The 27,177-nt window shown below is 31.2% G+C and overlaps 1 protein-coding gene across 4 annotated transcripts; it reads right to left on the bottom strand.

Annotated features, from left to right (window-relative positions):
• Positions 1 to 1,753: 1,753 nt before the first annotated feature.
• LOC143076765 (uncharacterized) lies at positions 1,754 to 27,177 on the bottom strand. 4 transcript variants are annotated; one of them, XM_076252632.1, is made up of 10 exons: positions 27,028 to 27,165; positions 18,695 to 18,784; positions 15,796 to 15,840; positions 11,658 to 11,844; positions 10,444 to 10,544; positions 9,936 to 10,081; positions 7,736 to 8,370; positions 6,734 to 6,835; positions 5,681 to 5,819; positions 1,754 to 3,919 (listed from the first exon to the last, which is right to left on the bottom strand). In XM_076252632.1, exons 4-10 carry the CDS (start codon positions 11,743 to 11,745, stop codon positions 3,778 to 3,780), a joined length of 1,353 nt encoding a protein of 450 aa, XP_076108747.1. In that variant the 5' UTR covers positions 11,746 to 11,844; positions 15,796 to 15,840; positions 18,695 to 18,784; positions 27,028 to 27,165; the 3' UTR covers positions 1,754 to 3,777. The 4 variants fall into 4 exon arrangements, with proteins under 4 accessions (XP_076108747.1, XP_076108746.1, XP_076108748.1 ...); XM_076252631.1 differs by lacking the exon at positions 15,796 to 15,840; XM_076252633.1 differs by lacking the exon at positions 18,695 to 18,784 and having other exon boundaries at positions 27,028 to 27,158.

The following is a 27,177-nucleotide window of genomic DNA, read 5'->3' as shown; positions in this document are numbered from 1 at the left end:
AGCTTACTGGGCATAATGGACTGTTCATTGTTGAAGGTGACCTATAGTTGATGTTATTTATTCTCTAATGGATTTTTTTTTCATTGGCAATTATACCACATCCGTTCTAATTTTAATACTGTAAGAGTGAATAATATTATTTTAAAGTTTGATTGTTACTTATGACTTCAAATGATAAGATAAAGAGGAGGAGTTTTCAATTAACTAGAGGCTCTAAAGAGCCTGTGTCGCTCACCTGTATTTACTGATGCTTTGGAAATCATGTAAAATAAGTAAAAATCATAATTTATAGTATAAGATATCATTAGATACTATAATAATATCTAAGATAATAGCAAAAAACTGCAAATTTCCTTAAAATTACTAACTCAGGGGCAGCAACCCAACAACTGGTTGTCTGATTTGTCGGAAAATTTCAGGGCAGATATATCTAAATCTGATGAACATTTTAGCCACCAGTCAGATTTGCTCTAAATGCTTCAGTTTCAGAGATAAACCAAAAACTGCATTTTACCCGATGTACTATTTTTAGCCATGTCTGCCATTTTGGTTCGTGGGCAGGGTCATCAGACACATTTTTTTTAAACTAGATACTCTTATGATGAGTGTGAACAAGTTTGGTTACATTAGTAGTTTCAGAGAAGTTTTTTGTAAAAGATTACAATAATTTAAGAAAAATTGGTAAAATTTACTATAAAGGGCAATTACTCCTGAAGGGGTCAACTGACCATTTTGGTCATTTGACTTATTTGTAGATCTTACTTTGTTGAACATTATTGCCGTTTACAGTTTATCTCTATCTATAATAATATTTAAGATAATAACCAAAAACAGCAAAATTTCCTTAAAATTACCAATTAAGGGGTAGCATCCCAACAACGGGTTGTCCGATTCATCTGAAAATTTCATCAGCAGATAGATTTTGACTTGATAAACAATTTCAACCCTGTCAGATTTGCTGTAAACCCTTTGGTTTCAGAGATATAAGCCAAAATCTACATTTTACCCCTATGTTCTATTTTTAGCCATGGCGGCCATCTTGGTTGGTTGGCTGGGTCATCGGACACATATTTTAAACTACATACCCCAATGATGATTGTGGCCAAGTTTGGTTTAATTTGGCCCACAAGTTTCAAAGGAGAAGATTTTTGTAAAAGTTAACGACGACGGATGACGACGATGACGACCAAGGGCGAGGCTGGACGCAGAGATGAGAAAAGCTCATGAAAAAATCAATTATCATTCTGAGAGTATTGCATGGCAATACATATAGTCCTCTACCGGTTAACAATGCTTAGTATTGGAACAAAATGCTAACTTGATTTATTAATTGTCATGGTGTAAACTATATAACAAATATCAATTCAACATCTCCAAGCATGACTGAAAAAAGTGTGGAAAACTGATTAATTTAGTGAATTTTCTAAAAAGCAAGGGCCATAACTCTGCACATAATATTTAGACTGGAACAAAATTCAAAGTTGATCTGTAACTTGTCATAATAAAACTATATACCAATTATCAAATCAATATCTTCAAGGATGAGGGGGGGGGAGTGTGAAGACAACAAATTGACAACCAGAAAAAGTACTTATTGTTATACAACAGTCCATATGATATTACATAAATAACAAAAGCTTGTGTTAAAGGATCTCTTCCAAAATCCTATGTCAACTCAGAGGCTCCTAATGGGTAGCATTTTCTGCTCTGCTAGTGACACCCATTTTGTGACTATTAAAAAAAAAGACAATAATTTGACAGTATAACCAATTTATTAGACACAAGTTTTTTATTCTGAAAGAAAATATATAAATAGATAATATTATCACAGACAACTTCTTTTGACAACAATACAATATATATATATAATACAGTGAGCAAAGTTTGTTTTCATGTGGCTAGAGAACATTTCTAAGTTATTTTTGAAATTTATTTTGAATAAACTGATGATACTCCCACTGCAACTAGATAATTTCAGTAGCGTAAAAATATGTAAGTGTTTGTTAAACAGGAAGTTGTTGAGTGATGAATATGAAAACACATCACACAGATAGCTGACTAATATAAACACTGAAACCAAATTTCCAAAATCCTTATGATGTAGATCTTGAGAAAAATGAGACGAAAAATATTCATTGGACGGATGGATGGACAGACAGACAGACAGACAGACAGACAGACAGAGGTAAAACTGTATACCCCCTCTTTTTTAAAGCAGGAGTGTTATAGTTCTGGTGATTTAAATCTTAACATATGACATACACATAGATTCTACAACTGCATCAAGTATGATACAATATTTATGCTCTCAAGACATTGAATTTTCAAATTTAAACCACAAGGCTTGCCTCACTTTTTAAATATTAGAAAAAATTTAACTGTTGAGAGTGGATAAATGATTATTTTGTAAAAACGGTTTTCAAATTTTTCCTCCAAAATTGTAGGTATATGTAATTTAAAGTATAAACCTCTTAATCAAATAATGGAAATCAGCATCAAAATACTATAGTCCACATATATCTGTTTACAAAATATAAAATTTCAAAGTTAATATATATATATAAACACAATTTCATAACAAGAAAAAAATGTGACAACATAAAAATATAATTTGTCTACACAAAAAATCTCAATAAATAATTATTGTAAAATAACCAACAAACATGCTTTTAAAAGCAGATGTTAAATATTTCATCAATCAAATTTTGTGTGGTTTCTCAGTCTTCTCAGCTTATTTTCTTTACACATATTTTTTTCACTACCTGTAGCTTTGAAATAAAAACCTAGACGCAACCTTTTTTTTTTATCATATTTACCAAAAAAGAAGCACAAAATAAACTTTTTTTTGTAAATCATTACATTTTCGACTAATTTTCATCTAGAGCACCCTCCCCTCCCTAATGGACACACAGACTGAAAAACATTTAGTGCCCATAAATTGGGCATAAAAATGAACAAAAATGTAAAATAAGTTTTATAATGACTTGTTATCCTTACTATACTGTTAACAGCAGTTCTAGTAGAGTATATCAAATAATATTGAAGATTGAGGCTCTATAAATGTCTTATTTTTTGTTTTTTTAGGTTTTTGGTGGGATGCCCTTTTTGGAAAAAGCTAATTTCTCTTTTTGTGACATTATCAAAGACTTTCATAAAATACAAGAGTGTTTCAGACTTTTTCTAAAGAAAATTAAACATAACAACCTCCATTGTTCATTGAACCACACAACCGCAAAATTTGTACTTCACTGTTTGACTTCATGTGTAATATTTTCCTGAAGACGCCACCCTTGTTGGCGAAACATGACGACCAGAATAAACTCTTACCATGCGGTAATTGATGGGTGTTGTTGTCTTTATTGTTTTATTTTAAAGAATATTAAAGAAAGATCTCACCTTATTAAATAATTTTACTAACAAGGGAGATAAGAGTTCAACTATTACCAAATTTATCGTATTTACTGCACTAGGAATCAATGCAGTACTTTTTTGTGTACTTTTCAATGCAGCAAAATCTGACAAAAAAGAAACACTGATAAATACTTACAATCAAAAAGATAATAATTCTTAATCTCAATATATCATCAACCAAATTGATGGATTAATGATTGCTTTACACCACTTCAGCACAAAAAAGCTGATATCATGGCGAGTCTCCAACCAAATCAATTTACTCTATTATGTACAAATATAATATTATGTCCTAAAAAATCTGCTTTAAAAAATTCAACAAATATAAATTGTTTGCTATGTTTCATCACCATGACGACCTTGTTGCTATGATTCTGGTTGTTTCAAGAACTCCATTTCTGATGCCAACACCTTGGTAACCTGCATACATTTGGCAGCATGGTCGCCGCCCATTCTCTTCAAAGCAACTTCTGCTGCTTCTCTCACATGCTTTATAGGGTCATTCCTCCTGTTTGAATAATAAACCTTTAAGTAACTCATAATTTGGTTTTTTTTTTTACAATAGTCAGCAATAAATAGAAAATGACAAAATAAATTGAGATGTTTATTCAGATTTGTTGCTTGTTTTATTATAGTATATAATTTTATCATATATAAATTAATGATAAAACGTAGTTAGTTTTGCAAAGAATTTTTGTCATATATATGTATAGTTTAAAATATCTAATTTACACATTTGGCTAATTTTATTCTAAGGGAGATAACCATTAAACAAACTCAAGGGGAGATAATTAAACTGGTTATTACTGCAAACTAAAATTTACAATACTAACTTTAAAATGGCAAGAAAATAATATAATACTTCGTTTTCTTTTGTCCCCCTTGTCCCTCATTATACGTTTTTATTTTTGAACATTTTTCAGGTATACAAATTATTTTTACCTCATAGAATATATACTAAATTGTTATAAGTCCCTATACTGTAAACCAACTTATTTTCGCGAGCTATTTAATTTCGCGACTTTCGCGAGTAGAAAAACAACGTGAATATAAACCATCGCGAATGTGTAAAAAAAATGGATCTTTCCTTATTAAACTTCATCAAGTAAATCAGACAATCGCGAAATTAGATAGCCGCGAAGTGGTCAAGAAAGGGTTAAACGCGAAATAAAGTATCCGCGAAAATAAGTTGGTTTACAGTATTCTCAAAATAAGAAAGAAGATTATTCTTAACCAAGCGTTAATTAAGTTTACATAAAACAAATCAGGAAATAAAGAATGATTGCAAATGAGATAAACTATCCATCAGAGACCAAATGACGTAAGCAAAATTAAATATATTTTGGAGAAGGGAGGCTTTCAAATTAGTTAAATATGGATGGTTCTATTTTCCTTAACATTTTGTAAGGGATATAAGAAAAGTAGCAATTTAATTTCATAGGTGGTCAGGATATTAAAAAGTAACTCACAATATCTCTTTTTTATAATTCTAGAACAGCCCTAAGTAAAACCATAAGCAATGCATATTAACTTAAGTAAGAAATGGACAGAAACCAATCTGTAGAGTAATGATTTATTTCATGAATTTAATCTAGACAAGGTGTAAAATAATTTCATAACAGATGATTTTTTTTAGGTGAATAGATGATTTATAAGATACTGTTGACTCTTGGCAGCACCTGATTTGATACCAGGGTTTTGATCAGGTTTATTCTAGTAATTACAATACTACTTAACAGGGGGATTCTAATGAGGGATTTTTTCGATAATTTTGCAATATAAAAGATAAAATATTGCCTCTCTTAAATTTTATTATAGAGGAAATATAAAGAGTCTGGGACATGAAAAATTTCTCAAAAAAATTGGGAACTATAATAAATAAGTTTTCAATTGACACAATTTAAACCAGAGTTATTTCCCCTTGATTGTCAATGTTGACAGTCTGTACACAGACAAATTCAACTTGTTATACTGTCTACTAGTCTTTAAAAAAAAATTTAATCTGAACAATATTATTTTTTTTTAGCCTTGCTCTATAGTTCATCACTATGACCTAGTAATGATATCTTAACAATCAAATTATGTCATCTCAAAACCTATCTTTAAAATGAAATTTATTCTCCACAAAAACAAAAAAAAAACACTTTACAGGGTCAAGTAAGATTAAGTCTGTATAATGATTCTAACTCAAACTAGATGTCAGTATAGAAAAGTGCATAATGCATTTGGATGTCTAATCAAAAATATAATAAAATGAAATTTGACCCACCATTTGTCAGCCACTACTTCCTCAGCTTTTGTCCCAGGTTTCAGGTATCCCAAAGCGAGGCAGGCGCTCTCCCTCACGAGTCTGTCCTCATCGTCTAACATACCCATTATACGGTCAACAGTAGCTTTCTTGTTCTTTGCTATAATAATAGATGGTTAAAGATAAACATGTATTATAGTTTTCTTGCTTTTTGCTATAATCAAAGATGGTCAAAGTTATATTCTTTTTATACATGATAAAAGCACAACCAAATTTAAAAGGAGTTGGAAACATATAAATTAAAACTTTAATTGGTGACCTAAAGCATAGCTTATAATGAGAAAAAATTGACAACAGTACATGAACATGTAATGGATAATTCTTCCTTTATTTGTCTTTATGGTCCTACCATTAACAGGACTATAAATGAAAATTATGTTTACCTGTATAAAACGTGTATATTTAGAAACTGAAAGTAGATCTTAAATATTCTGTGTAAAATAAACTTATATGAGCTTTGAGATGAAGAATAACAACATTAGTGCTGTTTATTTATTTTTTTGTGTATTTTTCTGTGTATGTACTGATTTTGTACCATGGAGACTCAGAGATACCACACATACTTTCTTTTATATTTTAAATCCTATTGAATACTTTGTCCAAGTATTACTGTATCTATTTCTGAGGGAACTACAAAACCAAGGGAAACTAATAAAATGGAAAATGGAAATTGGGAATGTGTCAAAGAGAAAACAATTTGACCAAAGAGTCGATCGTCAATACAGCATGAAATACATTACATTAAGTATGTACATGATGTGTCAGGATCTAGCCAAGACGAGTTGAGAATAAATTTAACAAAACTTTTAATTTTTATTATCAAAAACGACTCCATAAATGACAGAAAAAAAGATATACCGGGTAGCTAAAGTTTAAGACAAGTACTGACAAGAAGCATGATTTTGGCACATGTCTAGTCTTCTAACACGATTAAACCAAAATATAAATAACAACCTGCCTTTACCTGATGATTAACAAAATATTTCTGCAATTTAAATTACAACCTATTATTACCTGATTTAGCCAAAGCAATTGTTGCCACTGCCCTGATATTTGGATCAGCATCTTTTAACATTTTTGATAAACCTTGGACAACAGCAGGAAAGGAAAAATTGCCTGTAAAATATAAAAAAGATAAACAAAATCAAACCATTTACTACAATGACACTGTATGAAAAGCATTGAAAAATGTATTGTATTGTAAATAGAGATATTATTACCCTGCTTTTTTTAATGCTAAATTGCCACAGGCTAGATTTCTCAAGATGACATCATAAACATTCATAATTAATGTATATTTCAATCTAAATTGGATATTTCAAAAACATATGAGCAAGAGATTTACAACAACAGATCATTTATACACATAAGCATCTTTGTTAGATACATGTATGTAGCAAAATATATTTTTCGTGTAAAGCTCTTGATAACACCTTAAGGTGGTACCTAAAACTACAGGGAGATAACTCTGTAAAGTCAGCTTTATGTTTTAATTACGTTGTGTTGTAAAAGGAATATGAAGCTTCTCAATGATCAAAATTGGTGTTTGTCAAATTGCTATATAACCAGTGTAATTTTTCTGACAAAACGGTTAGTTCAAAGTTTTTTAAATTTTTATATTTTTGTTTAAGTGTCAAAGTAAATACTTTGACAAAATTTTATGAAAATTAAACGAGCCAAAATTATTTTAGTGAAAGTGTTGGGTACCACCTTAATATCAATGACAAGATCTTAAAATCAAGTTATTTTCAATTGCATATTTTGTCTCTTGCACTAAATATAAGTATACCTTATATCAATATGTTATATAAGTACTGATGATTCACTGACTAATGTCTTATGAAAATCTTAAGGATATTATTTGGTAGATTTATCCTACTTTTCTTATATTTAACTTCAAAGGGGTGAAAAGGGAGCTTGATCATGCCTTTTCCATTACAATTTAGCAAAGTTTATAAAAATTTGAAGATTATATAGATGCCCATATAATTTTATAAATTAATGCAAAAGATTTACCCAGATTTTGTATAGTTGTGAGTCGTAGTGAACTTGACATATTAAAAACCTCCACCATGGCATGATATCCTGTAGCGTATGCCTGAAGACGATTGTAAAATCTATGCATATCCGCATCTGGATTTCCTTCGCAGAAAGCTTCAAATTGACTCTTTTTCACTGATTTTTGCAAATTGAAAATATCTTTGTAAATCAAATTTACGAAAAATTTAAATCTATCCTCTGAGTATTGTTTTACGATTTTGTCATGGTAGTCAGTTTCAAATTTCCTTTTGAATTCCACCCATGGGACCTCACTTTTATTGTCGAAATTCCTGTCCCAGAAATCGTATTTCAGTCCTGTCTGTCTGGTTTGGAGTGGTCTGATTGGTCTACGATGTTCCGTCATGCCCTCTTCATCTTCCCCGCCAATATCATCCTCATGGTAATTATTCTCGTCATTTGTATCAAAATTTATACTGACGTTCATTCCGTGAAAATTAATATCACCCGATTCAGAAACTTGTGTTGGGTCAAGTTGAGGTTGCAGATTAGACATATTTTCTGTCATTGATGTCAGCAAACTCTGCAAGTTGGACTCATATATTTCAGGCTTGAAGAAAAATGTCCAATTTATCCTGGCGAGCATAAGCTTCCTGTAAAATTACAAAATATTGGTAAACAAAAACTATTCATCTATTGATTTATTGCTGGTCACTGAATCTGGAGTGCTATTTAGGTTTACTATAACCTGAACCTCAACGAGAACACCTATACACATGAACAGCAGAGAACAGAGATTATTAAGGAAAGAAATTAGATTTGAACGATCTTCAAAATTTTTTTGTAAATTTTTATTTCAGTATATATTTTTTTCTGCCAGTACCAGACTCTTCTGTATGTTGGTCAAAGTACCGGGGACCAGGACTTAATAAAAGCACTGATCAACATGATCGGTAATCAGGAAATTTTTTATTCATGGAACATTTAAATTCACGGTTCACCTTTCATATATATACACACACAAAATTAACAAAAATTGGTATCCAATGAATTATATTAAATTCACAGTATACAAAATAAAATTTCTGATTGAATAAACCCCAAATACCAGCTTTCTTTGTAAAAATCACCACTGACAAAGAATTATTTCTGAATTTGAACCCCCTTTTTGTGTTCTGTATTTATATACTGACTAATTGAAATTTAACAACACTTTCAGCGTTATTGTCTATTATATTTTTATTGGTGGAGGAAACAGGAATGCAATACAGAACCACCAACCTTTCGGCAGATAAACTGGGTTGAGTTCAATATCGTAGCAGCTACGTAGCCGCTACGTAGCTGCTATCAATATTTATGTAACAACAAGTAAGTAGCTACGCGTTCAATAGTCAAAATCTACGTAGCACTACGTAGCCGCTACCATATTGAACTCAACCCTAGTAATCCTTGTCAATTTTAAAGATTGGAGTTGACCATACCACTACATTAGGGGTTCAAACTTCCAACAGGTTAAATGCTGGTGATGAAGTAGTTGGACAACTTAGACGACTCAGCAACAAAGCCCCCCTTCAGGTCTTGTATATGGACCTTCATTCAAAAATTAATAAACATACTAATCTGATTAATACAGAATCTGTTGTTTAGCCTTCCCCTCAAGGAACAGACAATGCACTGTTTTACTTTCTGTTTTAAAGACCTCTCATTTTTTATGGCCCCGCAACGAAGTTGTCGGTGCCATATAGTTTTACCCTTGTCCGTCATTCCACAACAAACCATTATACAGAGTTTTTTTCTAAAGGCCTCCAGATATTGGGCTGATTTTTGGTATGTGAGTTAACCATGATGGGTTACTAACTAACTAACGGGCTTTGGACTTTGATAAATTGTTGAAAATCACAGTTACATGGACCTTTTTACTATACGCATCCAGATTTTGAGCTGATTTTTAATATGTGAGACTACCATCATGTTTGTGTCCACATTTGTTATTTGAATTTCAGATTTTTCAACTTTTTGAGACAGGCCATTCATGTTGCTTTGACACATCTAGTTTCTCATTAATAATCACCTTCAGCATGTTTAAAAGTTTGACGGCTCACATTTCATTGGATGATGTAATTTTTCACAGAAAAAAAATGAAAAACAGAGTGTTGTCAGATCCTTGTAAAGAAAGTTACCAGACAGGGTCTGGGTTTTAATCTTATAGTAAACATACATTCCTCCTTCTAGTAAAGGGCTGATATCTCTGAACTTCTCTAGACTGACAGGATATATTGTAGAATTAGAGATGTAGGCCAAAGCAAGCTCATCTGCAAACTGTGAGTCCTTGCAGGAATCTTTGCTTATAATCATAACAAACATCTGAAATAGTTCAAAATCAACATTTCTCAAACGTGTAGAAACAGATATTCAACATGTTTACATGTGTATGAAAACTTTTGTTTTAATGCACTTTCTTCCTATTTTGTTCTGGAGCCTCAGTTGCTGAGTGGTCTACATAGTTACTACTGTAATCACTAGCCAGTCAACACTGAGGCTGCACTCGACTCCTATCTTAATTGACTAGTTTTTCTTATCCAAGGTCAATGGTTTTTTCCAGCACTCCGACTTCCTTCACCAATAAAAACTGGCAGCAACAAAATAGCCTAAATGTGGTGCTTAAAAGTGGCGTTAAAACACCAAAAATCAAATTAAATCTTTTTTGTTTTGCAAATACTGTTTACCTTACAACTAAGGATTGCCTCCCCTTTCTTACTAAGAGCTTCTACAGGATCCATCTCTGGTCTGGTGTACCATACTGTCCAACCCTGTTCTTCTATCTTTTCTAAATGAAAAATATGTGTAGGTATAAGCACAAAAGAATAAAATATCCAGTTTCATAAGACTGAATATGATGTGAGCTGCGTCAGACAGAAATTTACCTTATGTACCAATGCAATACATCTGTTAACTAAGTTATAGTGTTAATCGAATGGTACAAAACAAATCAAACTTCATCTTTTAAATTCATGGTATTTCGTATGTGTATGACAGTCTTCACGATGAACTGATAAATCTACAGGCCCAGAGCTCAATTTTTTTTAAAAATTGTTAAGATTCTGTTGGTCTATAGATATGATTATTACAGGCCTGAGAGCCTAGGCTGCCTGGGCTGCCACTCAGCATGAAGACTGTGTATGTTCCAAAATCAATCAGTCTTATACATTTTGTACATATACATGTTTACATATTACACTTGCATAAGGTCAATTTCTATTCGACGCAGCTCATACAGTGTTTTTTAAATATTTGGCTCCAAGCTGCCATCTCAATCTCATTTATTAAAATCTACACAATGTATATATTGGCTTTGTTAAGGCAATGGTTGAACATTTTCAAGCATGTTTAGCCCCACTTCATTTTTATGTGCCTCAGTCCCAAGTCAGGAAACTGTAGTTCTGTGCTTGTTATTAGTTCATGTCTGACATAGATTTTGTATTTGTTTTTCTTAGCCTGTTTTGTTCTGCATTCTGCCATTATTTATCTTGTTTCACATTTTTTTATGTCCGATCTTTTATAGCTGACTTTATGAAATGGACTTTTTCTATTTGTTTAGGGCTGTAAGGACTATTATAAATTGCTTACATCCACTTCATTTGAACTCTGGTGGATAGATATCTTATTGCAATATTGGGAATCATAAACTAGCTTCTGCAAATGTTTTATAGAGATCTATAACAGTACGTTTGACAAAATAGCTAATGTCAAAAATTAAATGATAAATGAGGGTGGTAAAGGGTTATTTTTGTGCATGTCTTTGCCATTTTTATTTCAAGTGCAGTCGTAAAAAGGTTGCATTCTTCCGTGCAGATACCCCCCTTTTATGCCCCTCATAAATGTTAACTCCTATGATGTTATGTAGGTTCACTTCAAGGGTAGAAAAAATATATAATAATACCTGCAATTTTCTGTGTGAATTTCAAATCTTTAGAATTAAAACTGATCATAACATCACACTGAATCTTTGACGGTAGATTGGACGCCATTTTTACGTGACTCTGGTCTTAGGCTGAGTGACTTTATACTTCCTGTCTTCCTGTGTTCATCATTGTCATTAATATAGGTGATACTTGTTGGTTCTATAACTGTAAAATGTAAAATTCAAAATGTAAAATATAACTGTAAAATGTAAAATTCAAAATGTAAAATATAACTGTAAAATATAAAATGTAAAATATAACTGTAAAATGTAAAATTCAAAATGTAAAAAAAAACCATGTACAATGTAAAATTTTTAATGTAAAATTCAAAATGTAAAATATAACTGTAAAATGTAAAATTCAAAATGTAAAATATAACTGTAAAATGTAAAATGTAAATTATAACTGTAAAATGTAAAATGTACAGTATAAAATATAACTGTAAAATGTAAAATTCAAATGTAACTGTAAAATGTACAATGTAAAATATAACTGTAAAATGTAAAATGTACAATGTAAAATATAACTGTAAAATGTAAAATGTACAATGTAAAATATAACTGTAACATGTAAAATGTGAAATTTAAAATGTACAATTAAAATTCAAATGTAACTGTAAAATGTAACTGTTAAAGTAAAATCTAAAATGTAAAATTTAATAGTAAAATGTAAACTTCAAAACAACAGCTACATTTATTCTTTTCAGTAAATTTTCTTTATTCAGGTTATCATTCAACCTTTGTAATACTAATTATTAGAATTTTAGACAAATGTTGCAATTCTAAGTGAATTTAAGTCAATTATTCAAGAGCAGATCTGATATCAATTGAAAGACTAGATTGTAACTATGAATGTTAAGCTATAAAACCTGGTTTAACCTGACACTTTAATTTTATTTGTCAAGTTAGAACTTTAATGAATAATTATTGCATCGATCAGTATGAAAGATTTTTACGAAGTTGAACTGTATAGATTGGAAGTCACATTTTTGTCTTATCTCATTAATGAATTACTATCAATTTAATCAAAGTAATTAATTAAAGTGCAAAAAACCATGCGTTTCAACTATTGAATATGTGAAGGCAGATTGATAAATAATTAAAATTTTATCCATATTTCCAGAAATATGGTGCTATTGCCTTAAATTAAGGATTGTTTTTCTTTTTTCACATTTTGTCATTCTATCAATGCCCCTTTACTGAACCAATAGAAAAAATCCCTACAGTATATGTAGTAAAACTTAATTTATCACATTTTATATAAAATGGAAACAGGAATTTCCAAAAATACTGCACTGTTCTACAACAGATGCCATCAACATGTTACAACTGACTTAATCTAGACAAACAGAAACAATGAAGAAAATATGGGCCAAAAAACCTTATTTTTTCCACACACACAAAGTAAGGTGTAAGGAAGTAAGTTAAACAAAATAACATGCATGCTCATTTTGAGTGTTTCAATATCACATGTACACACAAGATTTTATTATATATGTTTTTTTGCAAGGTTTTTATATTAGTTTTTTATATATCTGAGAAATATTTTCATATTACAAAATAGTATTACATTTGTAGTTGAATTCAAGATACACTCAAAAACAATATATTATAACTCTCTTAACATTATTTATTTGTATGATACTAACATTGAAGGCAATGATTTAATTTACTTACCAGCTCAATAAAAAAAACAGTCTATAATTATCTTTGTTACAAATAACTTCTTTTAAAGTTGGTAGAGCTGACTTAAAAGGGAAATAACTCCTTAAATGAGTAATGACTTTTATGAATATATTTTTTTAAAGAATTTATGTGATATAGAATTCAAATCATCTGATTTACTTAGAAGCTTCAAATATATTGATGAAAGAAAGTTGACACAAACTTCAAAGTGATTTTTAAGAGTAATACATCCCTTATTGAGAGTTACTTCCCTTAACAGGTCTACATCTACCTACTATAAATGTGAACATACATATAACATTAGGATGTGTACATAATTTACTGTCTGTAGAACATTATTTTCTAACAATATACAAAAAAAAAAGAAAGATCTAGTAAACATAACATAACATCAAGATAAAGGTTTAAGCTGTATCATATCAGGGGAGATAATCAACACACAACATCAAGATAAAGGTATAAAGCTATATCATATCAGGGGAGATAATCAACACACAACATCAAGATAAAGGTATAAAGCTGTATCATATCAGGGGAGATAATCAACATACAACATCAAGATAAAGGTATAAAGCTGTATCATATCAGGGGAGATAATCAACACAAACATCAAGATAAAGGTATAAAGCTGATCATATCAGGGGAGATAATCAACACACAACATCAAGATAAAGGTATAAAGCTGTATCATATCAGGGGAGATAATCAACACACAACATCAAGATAAAGGTATAAAGCTATATCATATCAGGGGAGATAATCAACACACAACATCAAGATAAAGGTATAAAGCTGTATCATATCAGGGGAGATAATCAACATACAACATCAAGATAAAGGTATAAAGCTGATCATATCAGGGGAGATAATCAACACACAACATCAAGATAAAGATATAAAGCTGTATCATATCAGGGGAGATAATCAACACACAACATCAAGATAAAGGTATAAAGCTGTATCATATCAGGGGAGATAATCAACATACAACATCAAGATAAAGGTATAAAGCTGTATCATATCAGGGGAGATAATCAACACAAACATCAAGATAAAGGTATAAAGCTGATCATATCAGGGGAGATAATCAACACACAACATCAAGATAAAGGTATAAAGCTGTATCATATCAGGGGAGATAATCAACACACAACATCAAGATAAAGGTATAAAGCTGTATCATATCAGGGGAGATAATCAACACACAACATCAAGATAAAGGTATAAAGCTGTATCATATCAGGGGAGATAATCAACACAGAACATCAAGATAAAGGTATAAAGCTGTATCATATCAGGGGAGATAATCAACACACAACATCAAGATAAAGGTATAAAGCTGTATCATATCAGGGGAGATAATCAACACACAACATCAAGATAAAGGTATAAAGCTGTATCATATCAGGGGAGATAATCAACACAGAACATCAAGATAAAGGTATAAAGCTATATCATATCAGGGGAGATAATCAACACAGAACATCAAGATAAAGGTATAAAGCTGTATCATATCAGGGGAGATAATCAACACAGAACATCAAGATAAAGGTATAAAGCTGTATCATATCAGGGGAGATAATCAACACACAACATCAAGATAAAGGTATAAAGCTGTATCATATCAGGGGAGATAATCAACACACAACATCAAGATAAAGGTATAAAGCTATATCATATCAGGGGAGATAATCAACATACAACATCAAGATAAAGGTATAAAGCTGTATCATATCAGGGGAGATAATCAACATACAACATCAAGATAAAGGTATAAAGCTGTATCATATCAGGGGAGATAATCAACATACAACATCAAGATAAAGGTATAAAGCTGTATCATATCAGGGGAGATAATCAACATACAACATCAAGATAAAGGTATAAAGCTGTATCATATCAGGGGAGATAACCAACACAGAACATCAAGATAAGGCCCGAGACCACAATTAATTCCTCTATCATTTCTTTATAACGTTTTGTCGCATTAAAAAAAATTTGCCTATTCTTTTTGTCTAATTTTTTGTGTGTGTAATGTACAGTACAAGTCCAAAAATATGTCCAAGTTTCAGAAAAATTGCACGTATAAAACTTACAAATTTAGCCAATACACATCCATACCCCTATGGACAAGTCAAGAGATGTTCCGAAAACTGTAAATATCACCTTTTTGCACCTGACCTAATCACTCTTTCCATATCAAAATCAGTTAAAATTAAACATCTAAAAATTTATTTCACCTCTCTTCTTTCATTTCCACCTTATAAAAGCTAAGAAATGTTTGAGAAAAGGAAAGAAAAAAATTTAAGAAGAAATACACTATAATTAAAGGGAACTATATTCGTGAACAACGAAAAGCGGGGTCATTAATTGTGGTCTTGGGCCATAAAGGTATAAAGCTGTATCATATCAGGGGAGATAATCAACATACAACATCAATCCAAGGGAAACAATCTTCACTGTAATCATGCATATCCTAAAATGAAAATAAAATCATTAACCAAAAAAACCTCATACTATAAACCTAAATATGTTAAATATAAGCCCAGAAATAAGGGTTCCAGATAAATCCACTACAATAAAACTTAAATAAAGTCTCCATTTCATGAAATTAAGGTCACTGAGACCCAAATGTTACTGAATATATACAATCTCAAGAGAACTGTTACAGTAGTAATAATACATAACATTCATAAAAATAGCTAAAAAAAGAAAATGAAAATAAACCTGTTGTACACCATGTACACACAAAGCTTGACTTAATTTTGATTTTTGGTGTTTTATTGCCACTTTCAAGCATAATAATGCTATTGGGCTATTTCATGGTGGCCAGTTTGTATTGGTGGAGGAAGCTGGGGTGCTACTAGAAAACTACAGACCTTGGATAGGAAATGAAAAGAAAGCTTGAACAAATTCATTCATCTGATACTTCATTGGTGTAATGCAAGAGTTCGGTACTGACATAAAAATACAGATTTTTTGTGTTATCAAAATTTGCTGTTACAAAATGTTGGTAATTATTATAAATTAAGGAATGTATCTCCCTCATGCAAAGCTCTGATTCCTTTCACGGATTTGGCTATACTTTTTGGACCTTTTGGAATATAGCTGTTCATCTTTTAAATAAGCTTAGGATTTCAAATATTTTGGTCACAAGCATTACAGAAGAGACATGTATTGTTAAAACAAGAATGTGTCCACAGTACACGGATGCCCCACTCACACTATCATTTTCTATGTTTAAAGACTGTGAAATTGGAATAAATTCTCTAATTTGGCATTAAAATTAGAATGATCTTATCAAAGGGAACATGTATACTAAGTTTCAAGTTGATTGGACTTCTACTTTATCAAAAACTACCTTGACCAAAAACTTTAACCTGAAATTTGCACTATCATTTTCTATGTTCAGTGAACCGTAAAATTGGGGTCAAAACTCTAATTTGGCATTTAAATTAGAAAGATCATATCATAGGGCACATGTATACTAAGTTTCAAGTTGATTGGACTTCAACTTCATCAAAAACTACCTTGACCAAAAACTTTAACCTGAAGCCAAAAACTTTAACCTGAAATTTGCACTATCATTTTCTATGTTCAGTGAACCGTAAAATTGGGGTCAAAACTCTAATTTGGCATTTAAATTAGAAAGATCATATCATAGGGCACATGTATACTAAGTTTCAAGTTGATTGGACTTCAACTTCATCAAAAACTACCTTGACCAAAAACTTTAACCTGAAATTTGCACTATCATTTTCTATGTTCAGTGAACCGTAAAATTGGGGTCAAAACTCTAATTTGGCATTTAAATTAGAAAGATCATATCATAGGGCACATGTATACTAAGTTTCAAGTTGATTGGACTTCAACTTCATCAAAAACTACCTTGACCAAAAACTTTAACCTGAAGCCAAAAACTTTAACCTGAAATTTGCACTATCATTTTCTATGTTCAGTGAACCGTGAAATTGGGGTCAAAACTCTAATTTGGCATTTAAATTAGAAAGATCATATCATAGGGCACATGTATACTAAGTTTCAAGTTGATTGGACTTCAACTTCATCAAAAACTACCTTGACCAAAAACTTTAACCTGAAGCCAAAAACTTTAACCTGAAATTTGCACTATCATTTTCTATCAGTGAACCGTAAAATTGGGGTCAAAACTCTAATTTGGCATTTAAATTAGAAAGATCATATCATAAGGAACATGTGTACTAAGTTTCAAGTTGATTGGACTTCAACTTCATCAAAAACTACCTTGACCAAAAACTTTAACCTGAAGCGGGACAGACGGACGAACGAACAGACGAACGAACGAACGAACAGACGGACGGACGAACGGACGCACAGACCAGAAAACATAATGCCCCTCTACTATCGTAGGTGGGGCATAAAAAGTGCATCTGGTGCAGGAAAATTGGTACCGTTAATGTTATTAAACATGTTAAAGATGAAGAATCTACTAAGAGTTTCACCTAACCAAGAGATGCAGATCATAAGGGTGAATCACTTTTTTGTTCAAACAAAGTCACACTATAAGTATAGATAGTATTATTGTCCTTTGCTCTATGCGCCATAAGGCATAGCAAGGACTAAGTAAGTATATAAGTAAGTATTATCATCACTAAACTGAGTCTTCTAGAAAAAAGCTGATGCATACCAAATATCATTGACCATAACTTCTAGTGGTTGGACCCCCTTATATTGACCTACATGTAATCGAAATGCTCTGTATTCATGTGTTAGGGAAATTTACAGCTTTATAAAAAAAATTACTGTACGGAAATAGTTATGTACAAATAGTTAAGTATCCACATACAGTGTAAACAACCATGTAATTGACAGCATATGTAATCCATTTTCTTATAACCAATCAAAAACTTTGTCACATGTCACATGGTTTTTAATAGAACTATATGATGGTTTTGTCTTGTATAATGCAGGGTTAAGTTCATGCAGTGTAAAAATAAGGCAGGTTACATATTAATATCAATCATCTCTTGTGGGGGCATAAGTTTTTTTTCTAGGAAAACAGTAATTGAAAAAAAACATCATAACATAATGAAAAAGATTTATTTTAAATAAACATTATTTTCACCATGTTCACGCTAGCTGTTTATGTTACTGACTTACTGTTATACTTTGTAACAAAATGAAGTTATTTTGAATAACAAATAATTTCTTTCATTTTTCTAAAAATTGAAAAAAAAGCTTCAATCAATTTATCGAAAATCAAATGCCCCATTCAAAGATGTTTGGTCCTTATACATGTAGCTTATAATAGAAAAACAACACAAAAACACTAAACAACAACAAATTCATACCATTAATGTGAATCTTTCTTCCATCTGATTCAGATGTACGAGAAGGAGAACAACCCATTCTCCATTCATTCAATGAATCATTCTATCTTCCTGAAAAACATCTCATATTACAACGCACATGATGATACATGTATCAATGTCCATAACTCAGTTTATTTCAGGCTAAACTGATTTAGTGTTTTTAGTACACATACAATTACTTCTTCCTGAGATCAGCTGTACCGATAAAGTAATCAGATTCACTATTTTAACCTAGTGTTGCACTCATTTACGTCAGTGTCCACTCACTGTCCATTTAATTCAGTAACAATAATTATTAATATGTGAGAAGATCTTTTACTGTTATCATAATCCAATCTTGTAAATCAAAATCATCTGGTTGGAGATTTAAAGTATGTGCTAGACGAAATATATACTACAGTAAATATCTTGATATGTTTTGTCAATTAATGAAAAATGTTCACAATAAGATTTTTTCCTAAAATTTTACTATAATTTTCATAAAACATGTAAAATCTCATATCAATTTAGATATACATGTATACATTTTTAGTACTGGTTTATTGTGTAGTTATAACAAGAAAGCAATCATCACATGTTATTTTTAGTAAATTATTGAAATTATTACAAAAATCAATATGAATTGCAATTGGGATTACTTCAGTGGATTAATTAAAAAAAAAAACAGTCAATATTTCCATTGTGACATGATCATAACATATATATGACTTCAGGTAGAATTCATGGTTTTTAATCAATATTTTAATAACATTCTGGAGCACTTGTAAACAAAAGCTTTTATATTTGAAACAAGCAGTTTTAATTATTTTTTACAAAATTCAAAGCTGACCCAGTTAGATTTATTATTAAATGATCGTGATAATGAAATTTATAAATAGATTAGAATTTAGTGCCAGCCATCTGCTTAACATACATCTACTTCCAAAGTGCAAAAAAGTCATGTACAATTATCATGATTATCAAGAGTTTCAAAAAAGTATCTCATAAAGAGGGTTTCCCTGGACTATCCCCCAGTCTGTAATTAGCCTTTTGATCATCTGCTTGGCTGCACATTACCATTAAATTGGCTGCATTGCTACATGCACATATCTATATTAAAATGTACTTCCACTGAACATTAGCCTAGGTATGATATTTACCTCAGGCAGAAAAATTAACATCTTCAAAACATATCTCCTTGCTATATGATTAAATCTTTGACTTTATCATATATTTAGTACAAAATACAGCTATTTTGTATATCTAATAAAGGTTCGTTTTTCCAGTCTGTATCACCTACCCTGTATCGCATACCCCGTATCGCATAGCTAAACCCGTATCGCATACCCCGTATCGCATGGTAAAACCCGTATCGCATACCTTTTTTTTTTTTTTTTTTTTTTACATGAAGTCAGTATATTTTGGGTTTTTTTTTTTGCTTCTGAAAAAATTTCCTCAAAATAGGTCAATGTTTGGAATGACGTCATTGTTTGGTATGTAACGTCACGAACGTCAAGTTTTCATATTGTATGTGACGTCACGAACATCAAGTTTTCATATTTTTTGGCACACTAAATACAACTATAAAAAATACAAAAATAAACAATTTTTTTTTAAACAACAGCACTCAAATTGTAAGGTAACCCAGGTGCTTCATATAAATAATTGAGCAGTTATTTTATGGCTTTGAAACAAGACAAAAGCAGAACTGAAGGTAACTTAGTGCTATGGATCAGAAAACAGTTCATATAATATAATACCCTTCTGTTGAAATATATGATAAAGCGTATAATACATGGCAAAATCCGTATCACATGCCGTATCACCCTCGACCAATATCATCCCTCGGGCCTAAAGGCCCTTGGGCTGATATTGATGTCTCGGGATGATACGACATATGATACGGATTTTGCCATGTATTATTCTCTATATACACGTACATGTATATCAAATTTAACCAAACACAGAAAAATCAGGGTTGGCATAGTTTATATGACTTAAGGGGGCTCGCGGGTCTGAATTAATTTTTTTTATTTAATATAGGATTTCGCTATATTTTTCTATAAATCAAATTTATCTTGTACTTAATAGAAAAACGAAATAAAAAAATGGGGTCACCGTTCATTTACGCTCACAATCTGCCTTCGAAAGAGGTACACATTTTTGTTAATGTCCTTTTTTTCTGTTGAACTAATAGGAAAATAACGGTAATATCGAAATAAAAAAAGGACTAAATTACAAAAATCGCTAAATTTTTACAATTATTTAGTTTATGTACAGCTTATTCAAAAACAACAATAAAAAATATAGGTCACCAATGAGTAAAAAAAGATATTTCAATTTTAATGCCAAAAAATGGCATTTTTACACCAAAGGGAGATAATTTGGAGCTTTTTCAATGGTATCTACATTTTAAAAGTCACTTGTGGCCAACACAAATTGATTTTTTGGAATGATTTTTGAACCATATGATAAAGTAACAACTGCTTAAGGTAATAAATAAAATTTGTAATAAAAAATAAATGTTTAATTTTTTTCTGAAAATCTTATACCCGCGAGCCTCCTTAAAGTCATATAAAACGAGTGACTGCAGGTGAAAAAAGAAGTCTATCCAATTCTTCAACCAATGCTTGTATATATCATAACTTAGTCTTTTGAGTGCGAATTTATCATTTATTATGCAAACATATTGTATAATAGTCAATTTTTTTCCCTTTGTTTGTTATGAGATGAAATTATGGCTGCTCATGAATTGTCGTGTTTTCAAGCCATAGTTTAACGATTGTCACCTTATCATGCTTATAGTTAACAATCAACAAATAAGCATGGATATTGAGCATGTGTATAACATGTCAGATAATAGAATATTTTAGTGACAGATCATGTGTATTGCGATCACTGGACTTTTACATCACTGGATTTTTACAAGAAGGGTTATGCTAAGGTCACTTTGCATACAAAAAATATGTCAGTGAATTGCTTCCTGGAAGCAAGCAATTAAAAAAAAGTAAACTTCTTCTTATTGTGGACAAATCAAAAAATTTTCTTCAGAAAAAAATTATGTACATAAGTTTAATAATGAAAACTATCCAATTTAAAAAAAAAAACCTATGCATAATTTTGTTTTAATTTGAGATTTCATATGACTTTAATTGCTAGCCATAGACCAAGACTCTATCAAATTTCTATACCTTTATAATACATGTATTGGTAGTAACTTCTCAGTTTTGGTCGGATCCACTTACAAACCAGATGCTATGCAGGGCACAGCTTTATACGACCGCAGAGGTCGAACCCTGAACAGTTGGGGCATTAGCATGGACACAACATTCAAACTGGATACAGCTCTGAATTTGGATTGTGATTAAATAGTTGATACAGCATAGGTTTCTGACACAGAATGAATGTGGTCTAATGAACTAACATGTAATTTTTTTTTTTGCTTTTGAGCAATTCATTATGCTGTTGAATATTAATCCTCTCAACCAGTCAGGGATATAACTCTATAGGGTTATTACAGGAAAATAACATACATTTGTTATTGTGCACTAAAAAATCAAAGAACTGTGATAACATATGTACATGTATGCTACATGTTTCAAAGGGACAATATACATCATTAGTTTAGTTAAAATGTATAAAAGTTCAATTGATATTACTTTTTTCTATATGTATACTTAACTATTTAAAGATATAACAGTTCATAGTTTGCCAATTTTGCATAGTACACCTATATGTTATTACAGAAAAAATATGCCTGTAATACTAAAGGGTGTTGTCACAGCTTCTCTATAATTTGCTATTTATATAAACCACATTTTTGTACAATGAATATTTACCATATTAACCTTGAATATTATGAAAGTAGAATGAAATATGTCTACAGTATGATTGGGTTTTTAAAATCATTAATTTAATTAATAAGAGTTTTAGGAATCAAAATTTGTAATTTTTTAAAAACCCGCATTTAAATTGTTTTAAATCAACACACCCACATTTAAATTATTTTATACATTAAATTTCATACCATATATGCATTTGTAAAAATATTTAGATACCAAATTTCACATGTCTAACTATAATTTTTGTTGTAAGAAGTGTAACTGAAAACAACAGTATATTATGTAAAGAGAAATAAAGATTAAAGTTATATGATGAATATTGGTCATGATTTGTAAAACTCAGAACTGTCAAGTAAATTTAAGACACAATTCAAAATGTTCAGAATATGTCAAGCCATACTGAGAAAAAATAAGAATGTCGAGAATATGTCGAGAAATTTCAAGACAGTATTCAAATGTCAAGAATATGTTAAGAAATTTTCAGACTATATTCAGAATGTCAAGAATATGTCAAGTAAATTTCATACAAATTCGATATAAATGAGAATTTGTCAAGAAAAATTAAGACACAAGTCATACTTTTGGAGAATGTCAAGTAAAAGTTCATGCAAATCAAGACAAAAACTGGTCTTTTCAGACTTTTTGACTTTTGTAGTGTCTATATCACTTCAAAGCATTTGCTCAGACATACATCATGCTTAATTACAATATAGTTTAAAATTTATTGTAAGAAATAATGACCAGAGCATGTAATGAGGTTCTGCGCAAGTTTCTCAGTAATTCCCAAGTGTCTTATATAATAAGTTACATTCCTTTAATAACTGAGCCTTGTTATCATACATGTAGCTAAGTTTACCCCTTAATAGCCTTGACTCATTGATTTACCATGGTCCATCAAAAATGTATTAATTTAATTAAAAAATTAGTTACTATGCATTTAGTTTCTGGGCAAAGTCTCAAGAGTTCCCTAGAGCCCACTACAAATGAAATAATTTTACAAATAACAAGCATACATGTATGTTATTACAGATTTAGAAAATTTAAGGTGAAAGTATCTGTAATAACACACCCAAGTTATTTCCTGGAATAACCCTATAGAGTTACAAATGTATACACATGTATCTCTGACTGTCAACAAAAAAAAATATTTGAAGAAATTTTCTTTTTAATTTCTGAAATCTGAAATGAAAAAAATTGACCCTCCCCAATTTTTTTTTCACCTCCCTCTTTCCCTTATTCCAAATTTGATCTCAATTCAAATTTCTAATGGACTTTGCAACAATAACTACGTATACTCATTTAAATACATCATAAAATATTAAAATGTAAAATGTCTTACAGTCATGTTAAAATTGATATTAATTAATATTAAAAAAATAAATGGGATATGTGTCCAAAGGGACACAGATGATGCCCCCACTAGCACATAACATTTTAAAGGGACATAACTCAAGAACTGTAAAAGTGAAGCTGCCAAAAATTGAACTTAAACTGAGGTTAGAGGTAATAAGCATTATATACACATTTCATTAAATTTAGTTGAGACAATCTTAAGTTAAGAGAACAGAAACTAAACTAGATGTGTCAAAGCGACACGAATGGCCCCGTCCCAAAAAGTTGAAAAATCTGCAATTTCAATAACACATGTGGACACAAATATGATGGTAGTCTCACATATCAAAAATCAGCTCAAAATCTGGAGGGGTATAGAAAAAAATCCATATAACTATGATTTTCAATAATTTATCATAGTTCAAAGCCTGTAATTTCAGCAAAACTTAGTGAAGCGGAACAAAACTTACATGTATACTTGATCTGTTACTCATCATGGTTAACTCACATATCAAAAATCAGCCCAATATCTGAAGGGGTTTAGAAAAAAAGTCTGTATAACTGTGATTTTCAACAATTTCTCAAAGTCCAAAATCTGTAATTTCAGCAAAAATTAGTGGAGCGGAACGAAACTTAAACTTGATCTGTAACTCATCATGGTTACTTTTCTCACATACCAAAAATCAGCCCAATATCTGAAGGTGTTTAGAAAAATAGTCCGTATAATGGTTTGTTGCTGAATGACAGAATGACGGAATTACGGAATTTCGGAATTACAGAATATAGGAATTTCGGAAAAAAACTCTGTATAATGGTTTGTTGCGGAATGACAGAATTACGGAATTATGGAATTTCCGAAGATTAGAATTACAGAATTTCGGACAAGGGTAAAACTATATGGCACTGACAACTTCGTTGCGGGGCCATTAAAATTCTTCAATTTTTCCACTTGTAAAGAGGCATAACCCTAAAAATTCAATGTAATAAAACATATGAACACACCCACTCAACTGATTCACTCATCATGCTCATCCTCAAAAATATAAAAAACACAACAACATGTATATATATACAAAATATTAAGGAAAATTAGGTCACCCTGATGCCACACAAATGAGGGTACTTATTGGGGTACCTTCATGACAAATAATGGTAAAAATTCTTGCCAAATGAGGTTAACGGTAATTTTTGGGGCATAACAATAAAATGTACACATTTCTTTAAGACGATAAAAAAAATCGATTGATATTGACGCATTGCCATTAGTTTAATTTTTACCAAAAATGATGCTCAAGATAATAGGGCTCTTCACGATTAGTTCCGCCATATTGGATAGGGGGCAGATTTTTAGAAAGAGGTGGAAATAGTATAAAAGTATGGGAAATCATATGGTATCCAGTCGTTCTGGCCCCAAACTCATCCGGCCCACATCAATCCGGCCCAAAGTCGATCCAGCCCCATAATAAAATATGAATAAACTATATTCACTATATGGAGGAGTTTGTGAGAAATTTGAATAGTATTTATAAAGGGAATTTACAAAGAGTGTCAATGATGTATTGGAGTACCAGTTAAAGAACTATTTTAAATCTATATGAAACTGAGTGTTATTGTGTCTGTTTGTATAGCATGCAGCTCCAACGTATTTTAAAATGTGAAGATATTTTCCATGTTCACTTTGGATGTCATGGCGATTTTTATTTTATTTACTTTTCACACAAAATGGTTAAATAAATATATACATTTTTTACAGTCCAATGGAACCATTAAAATTTGACTCATCATGATGATTGTGAACTAATTAAGGTAGTGCCACTCATAATCACTTAATTCAATCAAATCCTGATTAATTAAAGTAACGTAATCAACAAGGTCTTTATAGTTTGATCTTTTGTTTGGTGTATATAAATGGTTGATATTAATAGAACAATCATCTTATGATCGACTTTATATATGGGCCGGATTGACTTGAAAGCAATCCTATGACTGTGGGTTTCCAAGAAACTGCTATGTTTAAATGATATTTTCCTGTATTTTACACACCATTTTTACCTCTATTATGAAAATCTGCCCCTACCCAATAGGTCAGAACTAACAGTGAAGAGCCCTATTATTTGAGACCTCTGACGAATCATGATAAGCTAGGATATTTTGAGGAATTGAGGTAAAAATTTGACCAATTTGGTTGTAACAGTAGCCGAAATGACCCTTAGACGACTGACATTAAACTAAAGGGCATTGCTTCCCTTACAGATACCAAGACAAAATAGATATTAATATTATTACTTGTACGAGGCAGCTGTGTATGTATGTTCCGTATCTCCCTCCTTTAGTAGGAGCACCTCCATGGGTTATGGTGTAAAAAGGAAGACATTTAACACACTGTATCGGTACAAATTTAATGTGAGCATTTGCCTATCCAGTCTCCCAGCCTGGCCGTGACGGGTCTTACAACCAGAAAGTTAACCTTCCCCAAAACAATAAGTACAATGTAATAAAGCATACGAACACACCCACTCACCTGACTCGCTCATCCTCAAAAATATAAAAAATGCATAATATAAAAAAACATTATATACAAAATAAGGGATAAGGTCACCCCGGATGCCGCACAAATGCCTAGACAACGAACGGGAAACCCGAGAGGACATACTTGGAATCCAAACCGATACCGCTAAATGCCCAGCTGTATTCCTGGTAGAGGAAAGCCGAAAATCCTATGATAAAGGATCTCGGAAAGAAACTACCGATCCATTAGGGGAACAGCTAAAACCCTCAGACATCAAATAGATTGGTCTGATAGTTTCCCACATGGAAACTACTAATGGATCCCATCTGACTACATGTCTCAAACAAACCTGAAAATATCTGCAGAAACCTTTCTCAACAGAAAAATATAATCCAAATCATAAAATATACGATGTAAGGATAATAATATTTATCCATGAAATCAATTTGACAAAACAATTTCAATGATGTTGATGGATTGTCTCTGCAAAAATTTTCACGTCCGCTCTCATCGGCATGCTCCACGTCAGCTGTTAAACTGTGGTAAAACAATGACTCGTATGATCTACAGTGTATAATTTAAATTATCCTACCAACATGACCAAATGAGGATTGACTAACGAGCACATTTGACTGGTTTAATAACTTTACCTTTTTACTACACCTATAGCTTCGTTATTACTTATTGTACTGTTGATGTCTGCAATTATGTCCGAAAATGAGTGAAATAAAACTGAAGAATAATGGTACTAGTTTTTTGTAAACAGGAAATGTAAACAATCCATGGAAACACGAATCGAG

The sequence above is a fragment of the Mytilus galloprovincialis genome, chromosome 5 (assembly GCF_965363235.1).
Source record: "Mytilus galloprovincialis chromosome 5, xbMytGall1.hap1.1, whole genome shotgun sequence".
NCBI lineage: Eukaryota > Metazoa > Mollusca > Bivalvia > Mytilida > Mytilidae > Mytilus > Mytilus galloprovincialis.
This window is presented reverse-complemented; position numbering and strand designations above follow the sequence as displayed.

Coding starts and splice junctions, on each gene's coding strand:
- LOC143076765 (XM_076252630.1), bottom strand. CDS start 11,745: ATGGCGTCCAATCTACCGTCAAAGATTCAGTGTGATGTTATGATCAGT. Junction 8,371..9,935: donor CCTTTACTAGAAGGAGGAAT/GTATGTTTACTA, acceptor GTAATTTTACAG/GAAGCTTATGCTCGCCAGGA. Junction 6,836..7,735: donor CACAACTATACAAAATCTGG/GTAAATCTTTTG, acceptor TATATTTTACAG/GCAATTTTTCCTTTCCTGCT.